Source organism: Ambystoma mexicanum, chromosome 6p (assembly GCF_040938575.1).
Source record: "Ambystoma mexicanum isolate Mex_15411 chromosome 6p, UKY_AmexF1_1, whole genome shotgun sequence".
Lineage (NCBI taxonomy): Eukaryota > Metazoa > Chordata > Amphibia > Caudata > Ambystomatidae > Ambystoma > Ambystoma mexicanum.
This window is the reverse complement of record NC_090935.1, coordinates 636,538,657-636,560,046: the sequence shown is the minus strand read 5'-3', so window position 1 is coordinate 636,560,046 and position 21,390 is coordinate 636,538,657. Positions and strand designations below refer to the sequence as shown.

The following is a 21,390-nucleotide window of genomic DNA, read 5'->3' as shown; positions in this document are numbered from 1 at the left end:
CTGGCTAGGAGTCATTGCATTCGGGACCCCCAGGTCGATTGAAGGAAGGGTTGCATCAGGGTCTGGTTACACAGCAGGCTCTCCGGTCACTGAAAATCACTACAGATGTCTTTATTCATCTTCCTCTTCAGAATCAGCTCCAGTGGTCGACTTGTCAGCAGCTTCCAGCTTCTGAGTATTTATCAGGAACTACAGCACAACTTCTTCAAACTCTCCCTGCAGTTTACAGAAAGTGGCGATATGGCTGTCCAATTAGGACAGCCAGACCCCTAGCGGGAACTGGGTCCTTTCAGGCAAGATGAAAGACAAAGGGCTGCAGAGCTTTGGACTCCTCCCTCGCTTCCTGCCTTCTCAGACACTCTAGTACCTCGCCGAGGAATACAAAGGATTCCTGCCAAAGACAAAACTTCAACCAAGTCGTACCCACCAAGAATGGCAGAAGAAGACCTAGGAAACAACAAGCAAACGGGAAAAAGAAGGAGCCTACCACTGTAGCAGAATGGTCACCCTGCTGTGCATTACCGAGGCTGATTTGACAGCCTGCGAGTAATAAAGACTTAAAGTCATTAAGGTAAAACCACGGCCACCAGCTATTCAAGTAAACTTGCAATTGTAACAGAAATGTTACAAGGTAACTAGGAAAGGGGATAAAGTGTATCCCCCAGCACTCCACATAAGGTAGGGTGTGCTGGTTCACTAAAATAAAGGTAAAGGGGATGGGAATCCCACTTTACTTCTTGCGAACGTTCACTCAAGGAATAATAAGATAATTCAAAGGAAGCCACTGCATTTAAGTGATGTATGCTGCCATAGTAAATGACATATAGTCCAAACGCTAAAGGGAACTACAACTTCAATCACACCCTATGGAGAGACATAAAAAGGTCACCCATAAAAAGAGTAAAAGACTACGTGAGAGGGGAAAAAGATTCCCCTTCACCTAAGGACAAGGAAAATAATTACCAAGTCGAAGCAAAAGGTTTTGGGGTTTACACAGGTCAGGAAGGTTTATCATAATTATGAAAATATTACCTAACATGCACCACTGCCATGATTTGCATGGTCTCCAGGCACCCACTATTCCGTAGTAGATTATCTCAATAGCCTCTGATTCTGTCATTGAACAGTGTTTCGCAGCTGTTTTGTAATCCAGTTCAAATGTATTGCCACTAACATTATATCTGGTTAAAAAAAGTAGTAGATATATTAAAGAATCGGCCCGATATAAATTATAGTCCAGGACGTTTGGTAATTACAACGATGCATTGTATCATAGTTTGACGCCTACTCCGAAATGCGCTGGAACTGTACCTTTATTTTGGTGGGCATTTTACAGAAAAAAACGTTATATTTTTTACTGTGCAGGGCTTTATCGCCGGCATTTTGGGAATTTACAAACGTTGTCGCTATATATAAAATATTCCGGCGACATACTGTGATAATATCTGGAAGATTTGCAGCACGAGTAGGAAGAACATTCCTAGGTTCATTCTGTCCTCTAGTGGTTTAGTGCAGTACTACAGAGCTGCAGGTCGAAATAGGGCCGAATTACATGACCGGATCACGGTGCCATGGGGTGGGTGTTGTGTTTTGTGTGTGTGGTGCCCTCCCACGCCATAGGACTACTTACCATATTTGTCTGCATATTGAGGAATGTTTGCAAATGTGTCAAAAATGCATCAAAACATGTTGCTCGCGACATTTAGCAAACTGTTGCTAAACTATTTTCCAAGTGAGGGACCGACCGAGGGTGGGAGTCAGAAGAAAGGATCCCTTCGCTTTCTGAACGTGGCGTGGATTCATTCAGATTGTAAACCGCGCTTTCAGCAATCATTACAATCCGAAGGAAAACATTGAAGTGGCATGTTCACGTTTGGAAAATAGCAAACCACCATCCGTATCTGGACCACATTACACTGGAAGTCAAATGAATGTCACGTTATATACACTATCATTGTTGTGATTGTTATTTCTAGATGCTTGTGATGGGCTATTTACGAAAACAAATAATTAATGTGCACACCTAGCAATCAAACATCAGACCACTGTGTATGAAAAGTCGCCTGGGAAGACTCAATGGTGTGGGGAGTACACGGGAAGTTACATGTTGAGTTAGGTGTTGTTTGAATAGAATGGCTTTTTGTTCCTTCTGAAGCCTAGGAGTTTGGGGTCATTCATGTGGCAAAATAGCATCCTAGTGTACTCAGAAGTCTAACCTGTAAGATCTTTGTGCGCTTAGCAGAGCCCTGCAGGTAAGATTTCTAAATACTGTCTGGTGCCTCCTTTCATCATTCCATGGTTGAATATATGGGTATCATTGTGTTGTGTCATACCTTCTGTATTTGAACCACTTCAAGACACGTATGTTTGTTATGTGTGCCTCAAAAGCCTCGGATGTATACTGCTTAATTCAACACTGCACACAGTTGAGGTCCAGGGCAATTTATACAGTACCCCGGCTCCTCATGCCTGTCATGCATACATAGTAAGCCCTGGTAGGGGTGCATATAGAGGGAAGGGGGAGCGAGGCAGCTATTTCTTAAGACTTTGCATCATTCTTAAATCTAATAAAAGTTAAAACGTACCCACAGACTTAGTAGTTTCTGTTTAGTGTATTCATTTGCGCACGACAACCGGGAAATGTCTTACTACTTTTCAATGATTTCACAGTTAAGCACCTTGAATTACATTTTTCAAAAACATTCTACCTTACTGCTGTTTCTTCCGTTTCTTCCGTTTAAAGTACTTTCTTCCGTTTAAAGTACTCAGCCTGGAAAAGTTCTTAGAGGCAGATTGCTTTGAGATTTGTACTCTGTGCAATTTACAATTCACCCGCTTACTGGATCCTTTGGGTCCATTGTAATGACATGTTTTCAGTGTTTTGGACATTTTCTGAAGCCGGACAGTCATACCCTTGATTAGAACAAGTTTAGGGGATTTGTATTGTTGTCTCAAACCAAACATATTTAGTGGAAATGCCCCGCCTAAGGGTGCAAGTGGCAAAAGTCTAACTAATTTGTGGTCCAGTCCAACAGCCTCACATTTCCATGTTTTTCAATGGCACACATTCATGGTATTGGTCTCCCAATTACAGAATCCAAAATGTCATTAATAAACAGCGCCCACCCATTTACTGCCTCACTCACTCACTCACTCACTCACTCACTCACTCACTCACTCACTCACTCACTTTAAAACTCATTCTCAACACTTATCCACTCACTCACTTATTCACTCACTCACTTCCAGTTTACTAGATCCTTCCACTGCACACAGACTCAGTGATGCATATGCTTGAACCCGGTCTGCAGCCACTGAGGCTTTGGGTTGCTGGCCCCATGGGCCTATTCAACAGCTTCTTTGAGAGTAGTCCTGCCAGTTAATACCAGAATATAGAAATCAACGAATGGAAAACGTTAACATCTCAGCGATTGGGCAGGAATGTCCTTTGTGACACTGACCGATGATAGAACTGGAAAGATTGGCATTCTTATTCACTTAGCACAGCTGTGTTATTGTAGACACTAGATAAAGTACACCATGAGGTAAATGACGCCATAGAAATTACTGCATGGATAATGGCGAAGCCAACCCCTTACAAAGGCCCACTATCAAGCCCTGTGTCTGGCAGGGACATGAAGACCCTGTAGCACATTCACTGTGCCCATCTGTACACTGCAGCTCCAAAGGAGATGCAGCACACAAGATAAGTTCAGCTGGGCATCTCATACCTTGCACATAGAGCCAGCTCTGTTTCAACATGGCTGCCGCCATACCACCGTCCTCACTGCACCAGGGATGCTTCCCCTAAGGCCATCCTCGCAAGCAGGCGATTGGATGCCTCTTCTTCATTTGAATCCTGAACTTGGAAGCCGGCAGGCAAAGCCGCCCCGCCACGAAGGCCCACTATCAAGGCCTGTGTCCCCTGTCTGGCCCTGTCCAGACAAGGCCGGGCTAAATCCTTTCACTATGCTGCCCTTACAATTTACTTCCCGCAACGCTAAGCAAATTGATAAAGTCCCACATCATCTCCGTGACCCACCTCACAAAAGCCAATGCCCAGCACACAATCCAGACACTATCCGGATCCCTGAGCAACCGCCTAACAGCTCCTGCCATCCACGGGAACCCTAACAAGGTAAGCAGCCTCAGGCCGAGGCCAGCACATATGTAAAAACTGGCTCATGCTATTGATTGTGGCCACCCCACAGCCCACCCTACATCCTCCTTTTTACCCCCTACTACACCCATAGATAACCAGATGCCAGATTCCACAGCACCCTCTGCTGCCAACACAAGATTTCTTTAACTGGCGCCTCATCCTGCAAACTCTGCAATATCCCACCCCTTTTCTCCCTCCACCTGCTCCCTGTCCAGGCCCACCCTTCCCACCACTGGCAATCACACCCTCCTGCCCAACCCCACCAGCTTTCTACAACCCTTTCACACACATCAGCCATCCCACAACACTTCTGCACACCACCACTCCTCGGCCCATCGACTACGTCCACCCACCACAAGGCATCATAAACCTCTCACACCCATCCTGAAGAGTAACCTACCTAGGTTATCGCTCTCGACCTTCAACTGCACCAACTACAAACCACTCCAAAACAGTCACTGGTATCACTAGACTCACTCGCTTATCTGCCCTTACCACAGCCTCTGCCCCCATCCCTTTTAGTACACCACACCAAACACCCTCTCACACCACCATGAGCCCCCTGAGAAGGCAGGCAAGGCCCACCATCTCCCCCAGCACTCACGCCATACCCACCCTCAACTGCACCCTCATCAATGCAAGATAACTATGTGCCCATGCCACCATCATCCATGACCTCATAGTCGAACACCACATAGACCTGATCACCATCACAGAATCCTGGCTTCACAAACCAGCTGGCCCACACCTTGCTGTGACCATCCTCCCAGAATTCACCATACATGGAGCAGATCGCTCCTCCACACCAGGCAGTGGGGTAGTATTGCAAAATCATCTCTACCACTCAGAGAAATCCCTACCCCCACAATTCCTGGCTACGAAATCATTCACACAAAGCTGCCACTCAATCCCCAAACCACTGTCAATCTCCTCCATCCCCTCCTCCTATACAGACAACCCAAAATACAAAGTCACATTGGACACGACCTGCCACTCACCTCCTTCATCAAACCCTCCACCAAACTCATACTCCTGGGTGACTTCAACAGGGGCTACAACGACCCCTCAGACTCGAAAGCCACAGCCCTCACGAAGGCACTATCTGAAATGAATCTCACCCAACAGGTATAAGTGCCCACTCACACTAAAGGTGGCATCCTCGACTGGATTCTCTCAATACCATTCTCCAATAATGTAACAATCAGCCCACTCGCATGGAGAGACCACGCATTAGTTGAATTCCAACTATTCCACCCTTACCCCCCCCTCTCAAATTTCCCACACTAGCAAGACACTAACTCGCCATACCAGGAAACCTGCAGAGGAACCTCTTGCTCTCACACTCCTACAGTATTTAACTACTCACTGCCTCAGTGATAACAGACCTCGGGTTATCGTAGTCCGCTACAGCCATGCTATCCAGCACTCTCTAACCCAACATGCCCCACTCAAAATCGAAACCCTTAAACCAGGGAAACAAGCCAACACATGGTTCTCAGATGAACTTAGCTGCCTCTGTAGATATAAATTAGCAGCCAAAAACACCTCGTGCAAACACCCGGCACCCATCAACTACAAAGAATTTAACACGTCAGCCAATGTATTCAAGAACACACTAATCAAGACCAAATCAAACTACTGCAACACCGGGATTGCTGAAGCCAATTCTAAACCCAAAAAAACTCTTTACCATCCTTAAGGAACTAGAAAACCCAATCCCCACCCCGACACTACTCCTCAAAGACAACCCCTGGTGCTCAGTCATCCAAATTGCCCTTGCTGAAAAAATGGACAAACTAAAAGACAAAATCTCTGCCAAAAGGCTCAAACTGGCCCTGAAAGCTAGCCACACTTTCTCTACGCCACCCGATCAGCAACAAACTACACCCTCCACATTCAAATTCTCTCCAATCTCCAAACCCAAAGTGACCAAATCCATTCAATCTCTGAAACCCTCCAACTGCAGAGGAGACATTTGGCCAACCCCCATCATCAAAACCTATACCACCACCCTGGCCCCCACCATCGCCGACTTTATCAACGCCTCATTCTCCTCCCACACTGTTCCCTCCTGCATTAAAGCAACCTGGGTCAAAATGCTCCTTAAAAAAAAACTGGACCCCACCTTGCCCATCAACTATTGCCCCATCACCACGGTCTCCTTCGTGCTGAGAATCCTGACCAGGTAGCCTACTCACAGGTACAAGCATTCTTGATCCACATCACCTACTAGAGTCCCATTAATTAGGATTCCGACCCAAGCACAGCATAGAAACAACCCTCCTCAACCTGAAAATACAACTTCACAGCATCAGAGACTCAGGGCACCTAGCCATTTTCCTCCTTCTCAACCTGTCAGCAACATTCAACCTAATCGACCACGGCATCCTATGCCAACATCTTTCCACCAAGTTCCACTTCTCCATGGATTAAATAATTTCTAAGCGACCACACATCGAGAGTGCACCCCGGAGATGCTGCTGCTGACCCCATCCTGGTCCCACTCCGAGTACCCCAAGGTTCCTGCCTCTCACCCACCCTCTATAACCTCTACACCAAACCATTGTTCGACTTCCTCGACCATCTGCCTCAACGACAACAAAACAGATCTGCTCATTGTGCACTCCTCCACCTCAATAACCTACACCAAGCCTACTCGTGCTTTGTCATTGACAGTGCCAAAATTAAAGTTTCAAAACACTTCAAGACCCTAGGCGTTCTCCTTCACATAGAACTCACCATGTCAAAACACGTCGATGTCCTGGAATCAGCCACATCCGACACGGCCAAACTCATCACACTTAGCAGGCAATTTCTCTCTTCAGACAATTGCCTAACACTCGTGAGAGCCTTAATAGGCATCAAACTGGACTACTGCAACACCCTTCCAGTGGGTACTTCCAACAAGAACCATGACAAGCTCCAACAAAACAAAAGTCTAAGAGCAGTCCTAGGAATAAAACGCTCTGACCACATCTCTGCGACTAGGCACTGCGTCCACTGGCTCCCTATAAAGGCTTGTATTGAGTTCACAATCCTAACCACTGAACACCACTGCATCCACAAACAAGCACCTTGCTTCCTCATCCCGGCCATCTCCACTTAACAGCCGGGGCGCACACTACGATCCTCCTCTGCTTTCACCTTGCATACTCTAAGATTGAAATGCAAACGAGCAGGCAGGTGCAGCTTTTTTGTTACCGCACCCACGATAAGGAACTCCCTTTACCCTGCAACCACTATGAACCTGCGTTTGAGAAACTGTCTGCCATTGAGCACGCCTAATTCACAAGCCGATTACGGCCAGATATCCTGAATCAGGACACCCAACACGAACCTTTTTACTGCATTATTGCCACACCAACGGCATCTTTGCCGAACAATATATCACGACCTGTCTAGAAGTAAAGCACTCTGAACTGACCAGTAACATGCTTTTGGAACCGTCCGTTGCTCCATTTTTTCTATAGTTTGACAGAGAACAATTACAACAAGGTTTCTAGAATGAACACAGTTCAGGCTTCAGCATCAGCACTATTGCCCAATGTACTATATGTATTTATATGCCCTGATGACGACCTCATAGGTTGAAACACGTGTAGGCATTTGTTTGGCATTTTGGCATTTGTTTGGCATTTTCTGTGTTTTTTTGGCACTATATGCATGGACTTTGTTTTGGACACTGCCTGGCAGGACACTGCCCAGTATTTATCTGCTTTTAGTTTCAAGCTTCTCACATGAAATGTGTACCCATGTGTACCAAGAATGTTTCATTTGTTTTTGGGGCACTTTAAATCAATATGTCCTATTATTGACTTGAGGAATTAAAGCTGGGCTCTTTGATTTACTAATCAATTGCACCATAAATCAGTTGTGTCTTTTTGTGAACTCTCCTCATCCACCCTGTTCAAACTTATCACACCTAGTGAGTATACAACAGGTAACAAGCGCAGCCTGTGCAGATGGTTCCCCCTTACAATTTGCACTATGAACCTGCATTTACTATCTTCAGAAAGCTCGTCCAAACCTGACTGTTCGACAAATAGAAGTGCCATGCTGTTCGTTCTGCATGACCATTGACTACAACCAAGATCTGCTGTGTCCTTTTCTCTGACACCATCTTTGATGCATCCTACTCAATATCCCCGACTTCCCCCTCCTCCCTGGATTTGTACAAACGCTGTGATATCCAATGGTTTGGGGTTACATAAATACAATACATACAATTAAAAGAAACTCCTGCAGAGGAAGTGCTGCAGAGTTTTCTATGTGTCGTATGGCGTAAATATTCTGTTTCATTAGGATTCCTCTTGTTTTTACTATTGCCCCCATAACTGTGTGTGGTCCTTAGTTGTATGTGCCACACTTTGTTACTTACTATATATCCTCAGTAGGTTACTCAGGATTTTTATAATTCACTTTTATATCTCTGCAATTGCAACAGCAGGATGCGAGCAGAAATCGATAATACTTCTTAGACAAGACTTTGTTGTGCACTGGTAACTCTTGTTCTCTTGCAGGATTGAAGAGGAAGAGTGGGACAAGTATATGACACCTGCTAAATCAGAATCTGAAAAATACAGAGTCAGCCGCACTCTGAGCTTCCTGAAGAACAGAATGAGCAGTACACGGAATAAGAGCAAGGTGATATTGCACAGCACATTTTAATGCACCGAGAGTACATATCCTATGCAACCTATGCCCAGTGATTCTGCTAGCAACTCTTAATGCTGGATTTTTGCAACAGCGTAGTGCACGCGTTCAACATTGAGAGGATCTTCTGGCGACCATTCATTGCATGTCTCAGGCTCGCATTCCCTATTGTAGATCATACTAACCAATTATTTCACAAATTGATTATATTTAGGGGATTAATTGAAAATAATGAGCCAAGCTAACACACACAACATACTATACTCGCGCAGAAACAAATGTGCACGCTGCATACTTGGGGGCGTGGAGCCATATCGCTGCATGAAAAGGAGCTTTGCAGAGAAAACTAGTGAGTTAAATCATACTTGACAAGAAATAACACTTGACAATGTGACAGTTCAGAATATATGCTTCCAGATTCACAAAACTTTATTTTTGGTAGTAAGTGTGAGTTTTGCATGGAAAAGGTGCATGTTCTCTCCAAGTCACAAAATGAATGAAGCCCGATTAATCAAAGACTTTACTATTGGGGGAGTTGAATACATTGTAATTCAAATAATCCATGTTTAAGCTATTCTTAGACCAGCAAAAGTTAAGACGCCCAGGGAGAAGACCAGGGACTTGTGGGTGTGTCTGAATGGGGAAACATGTACTTCCACAAATGTGTAACTCCACAGCCTTCACAAAACTTCAAAGTAACTTATTTATTTATATATTTAGTGATATATTTTAGTGTCTTGTAAGGTGCCACAGGCAGAAACATGATAATTGTGGGCATTGCCAGGGGTAAGAGAGGAAGAGAGGAAACAGGAAAAGGTGTATGTCGTGATCAAATTGGTTATGGATGCATTCACAACACAAACAGAGATTGCATCCAAATGCCAATCATGGTATATATTTGTAACACAAATTCATGAGTGTCTAAAAATAACATACCCTTCCAAAGACCACTACTTTAAAAACACAAAGAACATCTCCACCAATGCTTTAAAATAAAGTGCACATCAGCAGCTGCTTATAACATCAAAATATACAGTTATATATCGGTCCTTAACCTGGGTTTATTGCTGCACACCAAACAAGATTCACAATCTCTTCCAGATACAAATAGAGGAACTTACTCATGAAGACTGCACCCTCCACGGATGAGCCACAGGGATACCAGTGGTGGAGCCATCACCTCCAGACACAAGTGTGCCATCAGTTACTTGCTACATAGGGTGCAAAGCCCTCTTTCAAATCACGACTTGATAAACCAACAAAACATCATGTTCTTGTTGGCCCTAATGAATTATAAGTGTCTGACCCCCTTTACTGCTGGGTTCACTCACTCAGCTATTCACATACTCATTCAACTGCTCACAAGAAAAATACAAGATTGTGCCCAAACCCCATGAATGTTTGCAAGTTATGCAGTTCAAACAACATGATATCAGCTCCACACACAGCATAGAGGACAAGCACTTAATAGTAGGCATAGAGACATCTAACAAGCAGAAAAGGTGAAGGAAATGGACAGTCCCTTCAGGTTATTTGCAGGCACAGGTCACTAAGTCCAACATAATCTTGCTCAGATCTCCATTCACCTATGATCAGGACACCCGACATGCTCTCTAGCAGAGCGTAAAGGAAGCTTGACCTCTGCAGGATCCGTTTGAGAAATCAAGAAAGCCTCACTCTTCCAGAGTATAATGGAGGGCTGGAATGGGAGGTAATGGTCCATCACTATGGGAAATTCACTTAATAGTCTGCCCTGCTGCTCTGTCAGTCCACTTCATGTGTTTACAGCATGCCATTAACTAAATTAAGTGCTATTGAATGTAATGTGGAAAACATCATTTTCTGCCTTGCCTTTAAACATCCACACATTCATTATTTATTCATATTATACATTTTAAAGTGCATGTTTCAGTATGTCATGCCGAGGTCTAGTGCTTGTACCAGAAACAGTCAATTAAAAAGACAAAGCAGCTATTTGACATCTGAAAAATGTTTTCACAGCAAGTGGGTTTAATTTAAACAATGCATGTTAAAAGTAGCAGACAATGAGCTAAGCATAGCTTTATACCTGCAAAAGAATCCTAGAACAAAATTCCAACAATGAACAACTTTTTGGTTTTTACTTTCACTTTAGAATCAAACCATTATAATAAAAGGATAAACAGTAATTATGCAATTAAGATAACAATGAGTCAATTGCATATGAAAACATACTAGACTGTCATGGTCCTCTTTAATTTACATAATTGGGCAATTCTAAGCTATAGGGAATAGCAATCACTTATCTATTGGGAGGAGATTTGATAAGAGGCCATGACAATGCAAACAAAGAATGTCAGGACTGCCTGCTAAAAGTCATGTGAGTAACATATGCCTATTTCAGTTCTAGATAAGGCACTAGAATAGGGGTGGAGCTACACAGAATGACCTGAACTCTTGTGGAAGCTGTTTAATTGTTTGTTGCTGGCAGATATGGGAAGTATTTGTTTGGGACTACATCTCTTCAAATAAACCCACCAGGTTCCATGTAGATCTGAACCCTGGTTTTCAACTCCAGATAATTCTACAATTCAGATTTACATTTTTCTAACTTTTTGTATCTTGAATTGTGCTTTTATAACCTTATTTTTACATTGTGACATTTCCCATGCTATTGAATAGCCATGCTATTTTGCCAGGTTAGGTTCTTGATTGTCGCTGATGAATGGGACACTCTGAGTCAACTTGTGGTATATTGTTATATGTTCGGCCACATCATACTTCAAAACATGTCTCTCTTGTACATTTTCCCTTCAACATATTTTGAGCCATACATAACTTAGTGAATCTAATGGGGGGCATGAACAGATGGCTGCTGCTGCTTTACCTGTATTTTTACCAATGGCTTTAGATTCCTTTTAGGATATTTCCTTTTGTAGCCAATTGCTTTTGAAAGCGTTTTAGCCTTTCCATATGATATGTTTGCAGTTGCTTAAGTAAGATGACAAGACTACTGGTTTGCCTTTCCTGCCAGCTCTAATGTAAGACTATCCCTAGGTTTACTGTTCTATATTTAGAAGGCTATGCACACTGCTCATTTATTTTGGCATCCTTGCAATTGAATACAATAGTAGAATGCTTGGATTATATTGAATCACACTATTGCTTGTACTGGGAATGATTTAATGTATCATGCTCCCATAGTATCTCCACGAGAGCATATATATAGATGTGAAATACACATTTGAGGGCATTCTGTTTGTGTTCTATTTTATGAGTGGAAAGAGAAACTATTTTAAAAGTGCAAAAGCATGTTGTTTTATTGATTAAACTGTCTGGAGACATTCGATAACATTTAACTTTGATCATTTACACAAGGGTACGTAATACTGTTTCCTATGATTTCTGCTGATAGGCCTATGACAGTGTTGCTGGCTAATAGTGAACCTGCTACGAGCATAAGGGCAAGGAGTTCATGTGCCATAAGGTGCATTGATTCAACTCTCTCTGAAGTCCTGCACCTGGTATAGCACTATTCTCTACCACAATGCCTGCTACAGAGTCAGAGTTGGAGGCTAGGGTCTGGCGAGCAAGGTATGTTGGAAATCGTGTCATTCTTTGGTAATGTCACCATATACCTTGCTCGGGACTAAGAATATTTTAGACATCTTGATGCTTCTATCACAGGGTAGATTCATGTATGGGACCTGCAATACAACCAATAGGTTGGAGATGAAATATAAATGGCCCATTTAATTGTCTATTTGCATATGGTTTGTTAAATATGCTGGTATTTCCATATGTGAAAGGAGGCCATCTAAGAACAAGGACTGCCCCAGAAGGGAGAAATTATGATACCTATTGATAACCCTTTACGTGCTTCTCAATGCTTATATTTCTTTACGTTTTTCTTTTAAAATATTATCCATGAAGCCAAAGACTAAGGATGCCAAAGAGAAGGAGAAATCAAACAGGCACCAGTTTGTAGCTGGAACGCACTCCGGAGTGGTTCCATGCTTGGTGTGTGAAAAGGCACTCTTGGGGAAGGAGTCATTCCAGTGCTCTTGTAAGTAGCTCGCAATTCTAAATATGGAACATATGAAAGAGGTCATTTCGGACATGTTTGTTTATTAATGCTGTGTACCCTTCTGCTCATTACACTAGTTGTTCGCGGAAAAAGTTCATTTTATTGCATTTCTTTCTGTAAAAGTCTCTCTTTTTATGAAGTGTTTCATTCATCATGTTCATCTGTCTGTATATAGCTCTGCTGGCCTGTTCCCGCGGGTTTGGTTTTGCTGCATAGCCTCCCTTCTGTGTGACACAGACATCTGATGGACTCGCCATCTTGGTGCATGTCCAAACCCTGCCACGCCAGCCTGGTGACATTCCTCTAAAGACCATGAAGCTAATGTTGCTCATATTTGTAATACACAGTGGGGACCTGGTATATTTGCATTCATGTGTAGCCCGGTCCCTGCTGCCAAATCTTCACCATTTACCCAGCAAACTGCAAATGTGCAGGGAAAAAGGCGGTGCACACATGCCCTGCGCGCATGACCGGCAGCATTCACAATTACAATTAAACGCTGCCTGACATGCTTGCAGGGACCCTATAGGGACCGCTAGCATTTGCACTGGCATGAAAATCCATGCCTGTGCAAATGCTAGTGCATTTGTATGGTGGAGAGGTAGAAAGGTGCCGGAAAGCGCAAGTTGCTTTTCGCCCCTCGTCTCCACTTTTACGCCATCCAATAATGTTACGCCCTTACGGAACAGGTACAATTTTTCAATTGGTCATTAATACTTTTTAATGAGCATTGTAATGATCAAACACCTCCACCTGAGACAGAAAAACAGTAAAATACTTGCTATGGGCCTATGATGATAATGTGAACAGTAGCACTGAGTAAACAAGGGAACAGTTGAACATCATATAGGCTCTAAGGTAAGAGCAGTCGCGATATGTGTAGAATGAATCTGCAAGGTCTCCAGCATTTTCCTTCTCTCAGTGGACCTGACTCAAAATATCATTTGACCAATTGACAAATATCATTTGACAAACATGTAAGTGGACAATATACCTCCAATTTGTAGGTGACCAATTTACAGAGGAGAATCTGCAGGCTCAACATGCTTTGCATGACCAGATTCACTGTTGTGGTCAGCCCAGCCATAGTATGCTGGCATTGGGCTAGCTGCAAGAGTGGCTGCCACAGACCTAAATGCCTAACTGAATCACAGTGGGATAGGTGCCAGTTCTGGGGCACTTTCCTCAGCTTAAGGTCTTTGAAGCAGGCATAAGAGCAATCACAAAGCTGCCTTGCTTAGCAAGCATAGCATGAACATTTTTGTTACTTTTTTTCATTTTTACCTCTGAAATGGAAGTTGAAATGTAAGGATAGCATTACTGAAAATGTGTTTAATGGTTCCTTTTGATCAGGTAGGCTACCACAGCCCCAAAATAAGGTCTGTCAAATCAAATATGTATAGAGGGGCAGATGGTACACTGAAGCCACAGCCTTCCTCTCTCACTCCTCTGTACCTTGAAAATCACTTGGAAAAATCAGGGACTTGTAACGTGCGACCTACAAGCACAGATTTATGGGAGGTGGTGGGGAATTACCCCTCACAACCAATGCTCCATTTTGACAGCAATCTTTCTGTACCCTTGTGTTGCACTGTACTAATTCTGAAATGTTCTTACCCATTTTGACAAGGCATCTTTTATGGAACTTTTGGAAATACTTTACACAATTACAAATATGGAGCTTATTGTTTGTTTTTTCAGGTTTTATTATATTGGTTTGTATGTAAATCATTGATCAGAAATGACCTTGAATTAACTATTAGGGGTCTCCAAGTCGGTCCTAAAGATCTACCTGATAATTCCTGACTATATAACTAACAACCCCTTTAAATACGGTGTACTCAACTATGCTCTGTGTGGTTTCCCAACAACATGGAGTGGAAGTGGATCATGAGGATCATAAATGGAGACCCCTGTGTTAAATGATCGAATGGCTAGAAGTATTCAGAGACAGGATGTATCCTCTGACAAGGCTACGGCTGATGGCCAAGTCATACCAAAGCGTAGGATTTTAGAGAAGGCTGGAAACAAATAGTTTGATCAGCACTAAACTGAATGGACCTGCTCAGGTGCTATACAGTAGTTTGTTTTTAACTGTTGTCCTATGTTAATATGGGGTATGTTAACCCATTGTTGTGATTTCTTCTTTCAGATTGTAGTTTGAATGTGCACAAAGGCTGCAAGGATTCTGCCCCAGTTTGTACAAAGGTAATGCCATCAAATGTTTCTGCTCCTCTTACTTGGAATTAATGTCATGGCCGAGAGGAATAAGTAAGAGTGCAGAGTGAGATTGAATGCCAGATTCCACAATATCAATCTTGAGCTAGGTAAATATGAACTGAGAGCCAAGCATGGAAGAGATCTCTCTCTTCTGGCCGCAAGGCACATATGTTGCCATGAAGCTACTGATGACACCTGCTGTTGTCCGTGTGACCTCAAATCCAAACACAGGGGTGGTTTGAAATAGGAGAGATGAAGAAGAGATGGAGAAGATGAGGGAATCCTGCTTTCAAAACCAATAGAATAGGTAACCCCTGTAGGATATTGTTAGGGAGTTTTACTAAAGTCCAACTGTGATAGGACTATAGAAGACTCACACTTGGGGGCACAGGGCTCCAAATCTTAGTATAGGCCTGAACTACACAAGTGTGTTGGTAGCAGTGGCTGAGCAACCATGCTTAGTCTAGGAGGGAGAAGGGCTGTAGTTGAGGACAAAGACCTTTGAGCACTCTTTTAGTGAAGGAAACAAGTAAATACTGTAGTTATATAAAAATACTAGTGTAAAAGCATGTGTACACAGGCCCCCTCCGTTTAAAGCGGCTTCATGGATGTATTCTTGCTCTACCTCATACATTATTTTACACGCTTCAGTGAAAGGGCTATACAGAGACATATATGAACTTAACTCCCTCTGTATGGGGAAAAAGTAATTTATTTTGTTATGTTAGAGAAATAGTGCTAAAGCAAATTATTTTTTGTAAATATACTTTTTTAAATTTATATATTTGATTAGTGTAATATTTGCATTGTCATAGAACGTTATTAGTGGGATACAGAAGACACAGTGGGTTTTCATCAACACAGTAGGACCACTATGTATCCTAAGGCAACAGCTCCCTCTAACGGTGACAACAGGAAATCGGATACAGAAGATACAGTAGGTTTTCATTCACACAGCAGGACCACTATATATCCTAATGGAACAGCTCCCTCTAGCGGTGACAGCAAGGAAAGCGGGCAGTCTCTACTGCGCATGACTGCAGCGGACAAACATACACCTGGCCTTTTATTATAGGCAATGTTACATTAAAAATCATTCAGCTTAGTAAAACAGTTCACACAGATAGGCATTTACACTTGATATTTGCTGTAGCAATGCTTATTTCAAACAGTAGACCTTTAGATGATAATTATGTAAGTACAAGAGTAGTGTTAGCTTAGAAAATCATACATTAACCAACAATTACAGAGCTATCAATACTGGTAAGTTAACAACTATAGGAAAGCCTTATCTATAGAATTCCAACCCTATCTGGGGAATGAGAGTCTCAAAAGGTCAGATGGGCGTACTGGGGGACCAGTAACCCGTGAGTGGTAGAACGAAGGAAGGAAGACGCTGTCAAAACTGTCAGCTGCAAAGATGAAGCTTTTCGTAAAAAGTAAGTGATGAATTTTGATTAACTTGTTTCAGGAGGGCTAAGTAGGCCACCAGAAGGATTCGGGACCTAGGACAGGGGTTCTTGGGCATGGGAGAACACGATTGTGTCGTCCACCCCATTGTGACTCAAGAAGCTCTGCAGGAGTGAACAGCAACACAGAGACTGCCTAGGTAAGTTCCCAGGAGGTAGACAGTACCTTCTATGATGAAGAAGAGACATGTCACCAGCGGGTTCCTACTGTAAGACAACAGTAGCTCCGGTTCGGGTATCTGGCCATGGTGGGTGGATGAAGATCTTTTGGTGGGAGCAGATGGTGAGATTCGGTCACAGGGATGCCCAGAAGATGATGTTCATGACACTTGGTTGTGGAGGCTCGACACAGGCTTTGGAGCAGCGACGGTTGTCTTTCAGCAGACTTTCTTCCTTCTCTCTGTATTTATCTCTTCTTAGGGGACTTCTACGATCAGGGTGGAGTCTCTGTAGGCTCTGGAAGATGCCCACGAGTTTGCAGTTGAAATCACGCACAGTGAGACGATGCACTGCAGCAGTACAAGGGGCCTCAGGATATTCTGGTTTTGCAGGCCTGGAGGTTCGAACACTTCGTGGGATGGCTCCAATTGAAAATGGTCTTGAGATTGTTTAGGACTAACAGTCCTGTTGCTTAGAAGAACGTTCTGGAGCTGCAACTGTCACATTCGGCTTGGCAGTCGCTGGATGTTTCTTTCAGCAGTCGACTTTCGCTTCAGTATCAAGACCCTTGCATTTTATGCAGGAACCCAGCCCATCAGCATGTATGCAACATTCAAACTTTGGGTGGTGGCTGTTTCACAGGGACAGCCAGGCACTCAGTTAGAAATGGATCAAACCAGACCCACTGAAGGACGAAGACATGAGGATTTTCGGTGTCCTCCCAGCTTCCTGCCCTCCCAGACAAACTGGCACCTATGAGCAGGCTTCCCAAGGGGATCCCCTTGAAGGCAAAAGAGTGAGCAGGACTTCTCCCACCCAGGTTAGCAGAGGAAGGCTCAGGAAAGGGCACGCCATTGTGAGTTGACAAACAAAGAAGAGAAGCATCATATCAAAAACATAGCTGTTGGGCTTAGTGTCCATTGGCCATGGTTGTGTCCACTGTACATGTTGCACCAATTTCTCCCTAAGACCCATTGGCCCTGCCTAGTAGATGTTATCCTTGCAGGTGTAAAATCATGTTTCCCCATGTCCTATTCTCGTCATAATATGCCGGGAATCATTTTCAATTATGCCAATTCATGCGCAAAAAGTGCTTGAAAATGTAAAGGTCTTCCCCGTTCTCACAGGCCCTCACCAGGGACCTCTTCCTCTTTTATTGGTTCCCCTGCTCTCCTCAACTGCCTTTTCCCTCCATTACCCTTTATCATTCTTCGGTTCATGTGATGCAGTGTCTTTTCAGAGTGCTTCTTAAGATGTTCCTGCGTTAATTGCCTGGGATTCCCCTGATAGAATGAACATTTTCTACCCGAAACTGGCTCCCTCGCCCACCCGCAACTCTCCCACTTTACTTGTTGTCCTTTTCCTCCCTCCCCACCTTTAGCCTGATGTAATTGCATCCCTTTCACTCCTCCAAACAGTATTTTGAGCACTTTTAATTTTTGGCTTCCCACGCTATCCCCACAGGAATCTCTCACATTGAGCAAAAAAAAGCAGTTTTTTCATTTTTGAAAATCCTCTCAGCCTCTTTGCTGCAAAGTATCATGGTAGTTATACAAAAGTGTTTTGGGGCAGGGAACACCCCTTTCTCTTTCAGATATTTTAAAAACTTCTGGATGGATTTAACCCAAACAAGCAAAGGAATGATCTGCAACACTTTGTGCCCATGTTGTTTCTTATTTGGTACAAATCTGTCCATCGGTTTTTTATGCAACAGGTGTTCAATTAATGCACTTTTTCTCTGTGGGGAAAATGAATGGGACTAGGCTGAAAAGAGCATTTTTCTTTTTTAATAACTTTTTCATCTTTTGAAAACATTTTCGCAAAATGTCCAGTTTGGAGTGAGTCCTGGGCCAAACTCTTGTTTTGGATAATTTTATCCATCTGTGTCCAATGAGTCAAAAGCTATTAGCAACAGAATGACCTTCGGCGCCCTGTAATTTCCATGATGCCATGCAGGTGTTAAACCAATGGATTCCTATGTCATCTTCCTGTTTTCATCACCTTATAATAGAGCGCAGATGACATAGGAACTCATTGCATAAATTACAGGTGGCATTTATGTTATTTTTACAAACGGAGCGTAAAAATGAAGAGTAAGGGCAATTTTGCCTGGTTTTAGCTATTAAAATGGCAAGCAGGGACAGAATAACATGTAAATACTGATTTGGTAGTCTACTGCATGTAATTAACATATTTTGCAAAATGCCCGAATTGGTGTTTTAGGATATATTTTGAAATACGTTTTTGGGATCCCCACTCTTCTTTAGTGAAATTACTGCAAAATGACCACAAATTTACTGCGAGATTACCACAAAAACAGGTTGCATTTATGGAAAACAATGCGTCAATGCGCCATGGGAGATGCATACACATTTTTTGTACCAGCAAACACCCTTTCTACTGGACAGATTTAATTAAAACTAGCAAAAGAAATATCTGTGAGGCTTTGTGAACAAATTGTTTCTTATTTTGTACAGATCTGTCCAGCGGTTTCTGTGTTCCATCGATGCACTATTCCTGTATGGGTAAATGAATAGTTTGAGGCTGAAAACCGTGGTTTTCTTTCTTAATAACCTTTTCATCTTTGGACAAGGTTTCCCAAAATGTCCAGCTTGGGGGAGCCCGGGACAAAATCTTTTATGGGAAACTGTCATTATTATTTGTCTAGGTAGAGAAAAGTTATTAGAAATAGAAGTTTAGGAAAAGTCTATGTATGCAGACAACACCTTAACTATAGGTCGGTGACCGCTGCTCTATTTGATAAATATGTATAAATATATTATAGGGCAGCAGTCACCACCCTAAAGTTAAGGTGAGTCAGAGTTACATAGGAAATTGAAAAACCTTTGACTCTTGTGACGGATTTAGCTGGAATTTTGCAGACAATTTAGTATGTCTGGGCAAGATTCTTTAAAAAATAAAAAGGTTATTAAGAAAACAAAAAAGGCACTTTCTCCATAGTCCCCTTTCATTTTCCCATAGAAATAAAAGGTACATATTTGCTCGACAACACAGCTATAACAGCTGGACAGATTTGGACCAGGTTTGAAACAACTTGGGCAAAAACCGTTAACTTGCGATCCTTTTGTTGGGATTATTCCGGCAAGGAATATTTAAATCATTTGACGAAGAAGAGCAGGCACACATGAGGGGGGCACTTGGTGAGTGTCTAGAAGTTCAGGGAAGATTTTTTTTTTCTGCCTATTTTCACGATAACCTCAGGTATAACCTGGGGATAATCTCGGTTACACCCGCGGCTATCGGAAAAAACCTTCAACTCGTGTGACGGATTTAGCTGGAATTTTGCAGACAATTTAGTATGTCTGGGCAAGATTCTTTAAAAAATAAAAAGGTTATTAAGAAAACAAAAAAATTAACTTTCGGCATAGTCTTTCATTTTCCATAGGCTGTGCTCACTGACAATGACCAGTGGCCAGTGGGCTGCAAACAGTGGACACGGCCAAAGACTGTGGCAATTGACCAGTGGGTTGCAAGTGTTTTAAAATATACAATGGTCACGGGCAAAGGCTTTTAGGTTTTTCCAAAAAATACTAAGGTCATGGCAAGTGGTCTGCAAATGTTCTAAATTTACACTGGGCACTGCCAAAGGCCAAAGGCCAAAGGCCATAGCTAGTGGCCTAGTAATGTTTTAAAACATACACCATAGCCAAGGGCCATGGCTAGTGGTCTGTTAGTGTCCTAAAACATACAGTGGCTAGTGGTGTAATAGTGTTTTAAATAATACACTGGGCACGGCCGAATTCCATGGCCACTGAATATGGTCGAAAGCCATGGCGAGTGGCACAGAAAGAAACTATGGTGTAACAAAAGGCCTGGTACTATTCTAAAATATACATTGGCCACTGAGTAGTCACATATGTTTATTTTATAACTGTAGTAAATAATTCTGATATCATCTTTTCTCAAAGTACAACAAATGAAAGCTTCACAAGTAGTGATATGATGCATGTGTAGCTGTTTACTCTTTTATACAATGTACTCATTGTTATGAACTATTCTAAAATGCTAATATCACATATGTAGAAACATAAGGGTGGTCTAAATATGTGCTAATACCTAAATTGATCTTATGTCTGATGCCATTAGTTAAATAATCATGAATGTCAAATATGAATTTATGTGCAATGTCACCAGTGATGTCATAGATGATGTCATTAATGATGTCACCTGTGGTGTCATCATTGTGGCCATAGGCTGCGAAATAGGGGGGTGAAGTTACGGTGGCTTTATCTGAATTTCAGGAGTTTTGGTGCGTTAAGGTCTCACCTTAACATACCTGCAACGTTTTTTGCCTGAATATATACACACAAGCACGTAGAATAGGTAATTTCAGCAGTTAGATAAAAAGCACAATTCATTGTTCAGTGGCTCTAAAATGGCACTATGGCATGTGTTGCTTAGCTGAACTGGCCTATTCTCTCGCATTTCAGGTAGATGTGTTTTCATCATATTTTATTTTACTTACCACCATAACATTGATGATGTTTGCTAAACATAACCCAATACTCCAATTGCAAGAATATCAGAATATTCTGCATTGAGTGTCCGTGATGAGGGAGAAACTGTCATGAGATGATAACGCTATTTTAAAATAGCACTGCCCTATAAGACAAAGCCATTTTTCTCGAGCAAAAATCATG

The 21,390-nt window shown here is 42.6% G+C and overlaps 1 protein-coding gene across 6 annotated transcripts in view; it reads left to right on the top strand.

Annotated features, from left to right (window-relative positions):
* ARHGEF28 (Rho guanine nucleotide exchange factor 28) overlaps positions 1-21,390 on the top strand; it is a 1,591,074-nt gene that overhangs the window by 1,267,585 nt on the left and 302,099 nt on the right. For all 6 annotated transcript variants that reach the window (XM_069627491.1, XM_069627492.1, XM_069627490.1 and 3 more), the window contains 3 exons: positions 8,683-8,806; positions 12,728-12,860; positions 15,034-15,089. In XM_069627491.1, coding sequence (XP_069483592.1) covers positions 8,683-8,806; positions 12,728-12,860; positions 15,034-15,089 — 313 coding nt within the window. The remainder of the gene's footprint in view (positions 1-8,682; positions 8,807-12,727; positions 12,861-15,033; positions 15,090-21,390) is intronic.